The following is a 7,474-nucleotide window of genomic DNA, read 5'->3' on the forward strand; positions in this document are numbered from 1 at the left end:
ACACTTCACTTTAAATTTTTGATTCACAGTGTGCTTGCATTTAGTATTATTGTTTCAAGTCAGTAAATTGAATCTTTTCAGCAGATCGCTTTATTATGTGAAAGATGATTTCATCGTTTGTAGCAGTCAACTCTAATAATTATGTACCTGATTTATTTCATAAATGCTAGCAAGAGCATTTAAATTATTCAAATTATATGTTTATCTCAAATAGTTGATGTAATATTATTATTACAGGGGGACCTACCTGGTCTTAGTTGCTAATCGTTTATTTTGCATCCTAGCTATATCAATATAAAATTCTAAATCTGTTACAGTGATCTATTGTATGCAAAGGGATCTCTTAGGAATCTTTTGGTATTTCTCGAGTTGCTTAATAGCAAAGCCTTCTGCAATCTTACAAAATTATTTTTATTTAAAACATTTTTTAATACACACCTCTCTCTGTATCTATTAATACACCCCCCTCTTTGTCTAATTGTTCTAGAAGGTTTAAGTTATAATCAATACGTGCGCATACAGTTTTTTAACATCAAGAAATGTAATGCGTCATTTACAATAACCTTAAAGTTGTTTACGGAAAATTGCACAGTAAAATTTAATGATGATGTCATTAGTTTTAGAAGATTCTGGAAACGTAGCACGAATCACTGCATCTGTAGAATATCGGTAAGGTAGGTTTCTATGGACTGACTATTATGATCTCTGAATTAAATTAGTTACCTAGAAAGCAATGTACCATCCTCGATTTCTATAAAAACTATATTGACTTTGGATTTAAAAAGTTCCAGAAAGCGGATATTCACTGTGTCATTTTTTATCATGTTTGATTCACAGTTTCCTTGCATTGAATTTTAATACTGCTGAATTTATTTTTGTTATTTATGATGCTTTATTTTAATGTTTAAAGAAAATAAATTGAATCTTTTTTAGCAGATTACTCTATTATGTGAAAGATGATTTCAACGTTTCTTAGTCAAGTCCAATATTTATGTAGCTGATTTATTTTATAAATATTAGTAAGGCGTTTTCAAATTGTATTATTTTCTTCATCTCAAATGGCTGACTTGGCATCCTGGCTATATCAATATAAAATTCTAAATCTGCTACAGTGATCAACTGTATGTCATCGGACCTATTAAGAATCTGTTTGCATTTTTCAAGTCACTCAATAGCAAAGCCTTCTGTAATCTTACAAAATTATTTCTGATTTTAAACATTTTTAATACATAGCTCTCTCCCTCTTTCTCTCTCTCGCTCGCCATCTCTGTTTCTCCCTAAACTATACATGCTTCATATCATTTAGCATCTTTATCTATTAATATATCCCGTCTATGTCGAAATATTCTACAAGGTGCTAAATTCTAATCGAGACTTCTAGACACGGTTGAAATATAACGTCTTTCTTCATAGCTAATAGTTTATTTCGCATCCTAGTTATATCAATAAATTCTACATCTGTTGCAGTGATCCACTGTATGTAAATGGACCTCTTAAGAATCTGCTGGTATTTTTCGAGTCGCTCAATCGTAAAGCCTTCTGCAATATTACAAATTTTATAAAATTATTTTTTGTATTCAAACATTTTTTAATACATGACTCCCCATCTATTTTTCTCTCTAAGGTATACATGCTGCAGATGATTTACTGTCTCTATTTATTAAATATCCCCTCTTTGTCGAAATATTCTACAAGGTTCTAAATTATTATAATCGACACATCTAGACACGTTTGAAATATAACGTTTTTACAGTCGAAAAAATGTAATGTTTCACTAAAAATAACCTTGAAGTTGTTTACAAAAAATTGCGTAGTATAATTAATGAAGCCATTAAGAATATTGTGGAAACATAGCACGAACTACCACAGATGTAGAATATCGTTAAGGTAGGTTTCTATGGTCTCTGATAGTAATATGTATCTACCTTTTTTGTATCAAAAGATTCAACATTATAGAAAAAGAATTTTAACGCTAAATTAGATCATTCTCGATTTTTATAAAGACTATACAGTAGCATAAGTGGATGATTGAAGAAACTTTCAAATATTTTATTATATTTTGTATTTTTTAAACTTTTATTTTAAATCTTTAACGTATCTCCAGTTCTCGCTCGCTTGCTACTTGATACGAGAATAAAGCGACAAGGATCGCTGAGCATTTGATCTACCTTATGGAATCCTATTATTATGCAATAAAGGTAGAAGTTTTTTAGTTAAAGTTCTTTTGAAGTTTTCAAAAAATATTTCTCCGAATTACCACTCTCTCATGTGCATTTGAAATAAACCATCTACGTCATCAACTTATCTCCTGAGGTTTTGTAGGAAATTTACTTTTTTTTGAAAAATTATATTTGGCTTCAAAATTCCACAATTTGGTTGAATATTTTTCTCGTTGCTTTTTTCAAGAAAACACATTTTCGATAGTCGCTGTTTTCTTAATTAATTATGCTCAAATAATGAATAAAACAATTACTGAAAGACGGAACTACCAATGAAAGTTTATTCTCAAACTCCAAGGAGATATGAAAAGTAATAAACCACCATTTTCCAAAAATAAATTTTTTATGACACTGATTTCTCTTGCATTTTAAATTTGTCCTGGCTTATATTTTTGCCCTCTATTCCTTGTGTAGCAAAAAAAGAGCCTCGAGCTTTTCTCAAATTTTCTGGAATCGTAATCAACGACTTCGGAAATTTATCATCCACGCAAGAACTTTTTGAACCTTGGTTTTTTAAAGCCGATAAATTAGAAGCTTCTGACATTTTTTTCATAAATTCAGCTTGCGCATCTAAATATTTTTGGGTGCAAGGTGCCATATCTAATTTTTCGTCATCACTTTGAGTATTACTTCGAGCTGAAGAATTTAAATCACATTCTAGATAAGGAAGATCCTTTTTGAAAATTTGAATTTCTGAGCCGGAAGAAGCAATTTTTGAGTCTCCTGCTGATTTTTTATCATCTAGGATACTAAAGTCGTAATTAAATATACTTCTTGGGCTTTTGAAATTTTTCAAACTTTCCTCAATTAAGGAACTAATATCATCAATCTGAAGATCATTAAAAAGAGTTTTATCCCTATTCAAAATCGTAGATTTACTTTCACCAATTTTATTTGCTTTGACTTGCTTTTTTTGTGTTTTTGAGTCAAGTTTTGATTTTTCAGGTACCAGTTTTTGATTTCTCAGAGCTTGATTCGATTTTTTCGTTTCCAAAATTTTCGTGGAGCTTTTTCTGGTTTTTACATCCTCATTAGATTTTAGAGTGACACCGCTTTTCGGTTTTGTCAACGAATTTATTTTTTGCGACAAATTTCTGTTTATTGTTAGTTGAGATCGATTAACTTCTTTTTCTTTCGAATCTATTTTTAGTTTATTAGTAGGCAATAATTTGTTTGTATCAGCTAATTGAGTCATAGAGGTTGTGCTTTTTAAATTCAGCTTCTTTTTTTCTGGAACTATTTTTGATAAAGTGTTTAATCGTGAAGATGGTTCTGTGTTTAGAATCTTTTTTGAATCATCTACTTTTTTAGAAAAGGTAGAGGCATTTGGGTTCCGTTGATTTGTTGTTATATTAATAGCAGACGAACGTTCTTTAACTTTCTGCTCGAAATTTTTATCTTCAAGTGACTGCAAACAAAATGTATTTATTTAAAGAAATCTTTTTTTAAAATGAAGTAATTTTTACTTCTTGTCCGTCTGAAATAAGCAGAGGTTAGATTGAAGCCACTGTGGGGTAAGGTAACGAACGCAGCTTGGCTCTCACATACAGAGATACGAGCTGCAGTCTTTAACTAACTTCACAGGGGCACTAATCCACTACCTGAAAATAAGATTAGTACCTTGTTCTTTTTGATAGATTCCTGTATTTGTCTTTCCTTAAGTAATTGTTTCCAACTTGAAGTCATGGCGTATTTTTTTTCTTCTTTGGTGATTTTTGACCTTTTGTATTTTTTGTACAAAGTTTTCCAAACGACTTCGTTGTCAAAGACCTAAAAAAATATGGAATTTTGAAATCTTATTTAATTTACTACCCCTCATAATTTAAACTTTATAATTTTTTTCTTCTGACAAATTTTCGGTAAAACAGTAAAATTTACAAGAAAAGATTAGAATTTTCAAACAAAATGATAAATCTTTAACCAAAACAGAAGGTTTCAAATCGAATTTTTTTTTTAAACTGTTGAATTTTTGACAAAAATAGTAATTTTCAAGAACAAGATTCATTTGCAATCAAAAAGTCGAACTTTTCATCAAAAAACATAAATTTTCAACACAAAATGGAATAGCTAAATATGCAGTTATCATATCCACCTCTCTTAATTTAAAATGTATCATTTTTTCTGAGAAAATTTCGAAAAAACAGTATAATTTTCTACAATATAGTTGACTTTTCAACTGAGATGATGATGATTTCATTTGCAACAAAAACATTAATTATGAAAAAAATTAATTTTCCACCAAAACGTTGAATTTACGTCTGAGAACACATACCTTTTCAGTGAAAAATAGAATAGATAAATGTTTAGTTACAAAAATTCATTTTAAACAAGTTAAAAGGAGAATTTTCAATGAAAGATTCTAAATTTTAACCGAACAGATGAATTAAAAAAAAGAATTTTCAACAAAGCAGTAAAACTTTCAACCAAGTAGTTAAATTTTTAACCCAAAAATTGTAATTCTTAACAAATTATGTGATAGTTGATATGGGAATTATTATAACTTGGAATTTGATATTTTATTTAATTTATCTAACCACTCGTAATTGAAACAATTGAATTTTCAACATCAAAATTTATTTTTTTAAGTAGATTATTTTCAACCAAAAATTTATATTTTCAACTAAAAAAAATATGAATTCAAAATGTTATAACTAAATATTTAGTTGCAAAAAATTATTATTAGCAAAAAAAAGAAGATATTTTAACAAAATAGTCTAATTTTGAACGAAACAGATGAATCTTAAAAAAATGAAATTTTTAACAACGTATGTCAATTTTCAACTATGTAGTTAAATTTTCAACCAAAAAGACCAATTAAAAAAAAATGTAATATTTGATACTTCAAACATAAAATATTTTTATTTTAAATAAAATAGATTCGAATTTAACAAAAAAGGCCAATTTTAAACAAAATAGGTCAAACCTGAACCAAAAGGCTGCATTTTTCACGATAAAAATCAGATTCCTACCTAAAGAGATAATTTTTACCCACACTAAAAATACGATTTTTCTATATAAGAGTTGAATTTTCAATCAACAAAAAATTTATCATTCAAAAGAGAAAAAATTGTTTAATAAATTTTGTAATTTTCGAACCAAAAGGCGAATTTACTAGTAAAAACTAGAATTATCTACCCAAAAATTTGAAATATAAAATAAATAATTCAAGTTTTTATGAAATTGACAGAATTTTCAACACAAAAATAAAATTTTCCTACAGATGAATTACATTTCTGGTTCAAGCAATTGCATTTTTAATCAGAAATAGAATAGTTAAATTTTGAAGAAAACATTTATTTTTAACCAACAAAAAAACAAAATGTGACAAACAAATTAAATTTTCAACCAAATAGTAGAATTTAAGTAAAAGAGATGAATTCTGTCCCAAGCCTTTTGTATTTTTTGTATAAAGTTTCCGAAACGACTTAATTGTCAAAGACCTACACAAAACTTGAAATTTGGTCGACTAAAAAGTATTACATTTTAAACCCAATACTTGAATTTTCAACTAAAAAGAACATATTTTTCACAAGAAATTGAATTGTTTAATCTTTATTTCATAAAATTATTTTTTGTCCAAAAAGAATCAATTTTTAATAAAATAGCTAAATTTTTAACGAAAGAGATAAATTTTCAACCAAAATGATGATTTTTAATCGAACAAAGTTGCAAACAATTTTTCAATATTATTTCTTCATAATAATATTTTGCTAAAATAATTATACCTCTTTAGAAGCACGTGATAAAGTCGTTAAATTGATGATGTCTTTGATCTTTAAATACTTGGATATTTTCGCAATAACGTTTTTTGGAAAAGTCAGAATTGAATCTGCTTTATTTCTTGCAATATTTTTCACGTGATCCAATACATAAATACCTGAAGTGAATTGTTATTCCTTAATTATTTTAATAATTTTTAAGCAATATTCTAAGTTAAATTAATCGAAATTATAATAATTAATTATTAAATTACCAAATACTCTTTGTACTTCGTCTTGTAATGTTTTATCCTCATTAAATTCTGAAAACTTTGCAACTTTAATTGTCGGTGCCCTATGTGGTCCGTGTGATATTTTCCATACAAATAAAATTACCTAAAAGAGAATGAATTTGAAAATTGAAAAATTTTGATTATTTTTATTTGGGTTTCGAAAAATGTAAGGTTTTCAATTTTGAATATTTTTTGACACCTCATCACGCAGAACTTTGATGCCGTAGTAATCTCTGCTAGGAGGGGGTGCAACAGAATATTTTTCCAAATACTCGACCTTAACACTCATATTAAATTTACGAAATAAGCCATTTTTAATAATATTGGAAATAAAAATGTAAACTCTGCCTCTGCTGACACTTCACAGATTAGAAAAAGTCTGAAGTCTGCGGAGTTTCGTAATCAAATACCAATTGTCATTCTAAATTTAAATTGATAAATTACAATAAACTTTACTAAATTAAAATAAATGTTTAAATTGAAATAACTACAAAATAAGATTAATAATCCTTAATTAAAATAAATATTTTAAAGTTTAATTTTAATTTTAATTTTAATCGGTTTTCACTAATCTAAAACTTTAATTTAAATATAAAATTTTATCCCAGCAGGAATTAGAAACAAAGAAATAAAGTAATTTTTAAGTTCACAAATGAAAAATCTTTAATTTTAAATATGTATAGATAAAAATTCTCAAATTTTTATGAATTTGAAGAATGAAAGTCAAATTTTAGATTTTAAACCGCTAACTTCAAGAAAATTCAAGAAACAATTCAGATGATCAAAATTATAGAATTAACTCAACGAATTCATAAATATAAATTACACATTTTAAAACTTAAAAGCCTTTCAATTTTAAAGATTATTAAATAGAAATTCTTGAATTTTAAAGATTTTGAAAATGAAAAGTCTAGCTTCTAATTCTAAATCTTCTAAATTGAAAAAAATTCAAAATATACAGCATCGAAGTTACAGAATTTTTATTTGCAAAATGTAAAACACATTTCTAAAATTAAAAGCCCTTCAATTTTAAAGATTATTAAATAGAAATTCTTGAATTCTAAAGATTTTGAAAATGAAAAGTCTAGCTTCTAATTCAATATCTTCTAAATTGAAAAAAATTTCAAAATATAAAGCATCGAAATTACAGAATTTTTATGTGCAAAATGTAAAACAAGCATAATTTTTTATTGTAAAATTTGAAATTAAAAAATCGTCAAAACCACAAAACTGTTAGTATGAAGAAAGTTCAAGAAATAATTTT

At 26.7% G+C, this 7,474-nt stretch overlaps 1 protein-coding gene across 1 annotated transcript; it reads right to left on the reverse strand.

Moving 5' to 3' along the window:
* Positions 1-2,109: 2,109 nt before the first annotated feature.
* Positions 2,110-6,567, reverse strand: LOC117181686. The gene is made up of 5 exons (XM_033374610.1): positions 6,410-6,567; positions 6,193-6,313; positions 5,945-6,096; positions 3,840-3,989; positions 2,110-3,627 (listed from the first exon to the last, which is right to left on the reverse strand). The coding sequence occupies exons 1-5, from the start codon at positions 6,497-6,499 to the stop codon at positions 2,563-2,565; spliced, it is 1,578 nt and encodes a 525-aa protein (XP_033230501.1). The 5' UTR covers positions 6,500-6,567; the 3' UTR covers positions 2,110-2,562.
* Between the last annotated feature and the right edge of the window lie 907 nt (positions 6,568-7,474).

Source organism: Belonocnema kinseyi, chromosome 10 (assembly GCF_010883055.1).
Source record: "Belonocnema kinseyi isolate 2016_QV_RU_SX_M_011 chromosome 10, B_treatae_v1, whole genome shotgun sequence".
Lineage (NCBI taxonomy): Eukaryota > Metazoa > Arthropoda > Insecta > Hymenoptera > Cynipidae > Belonocnema > Belonocnema kinseyi.

Coding starts and splice junctions, on each gene's coding strand:
- LOC117181686 (XM_033374610.1), bottom strand. CDS start 6,499: ATGAGTGTTAAGGTCGAGTATTTGGAAAAATATTCTGTTGCACCCCCT. Junction 3,990..5,944: donor TATCACGTGCTTCTAAAGAG/GTATAATTATTT, acceptor ATATTTTTTTAG/GTCTTTGACAACGAAGTCGT. Junction 3,628..3,839: donor AATCTATCAAAAAGAACAAG/GTACTAATCTTA, acceptor TTTTGTTTGCAG/TCACTTGAAGATAAAAATTT.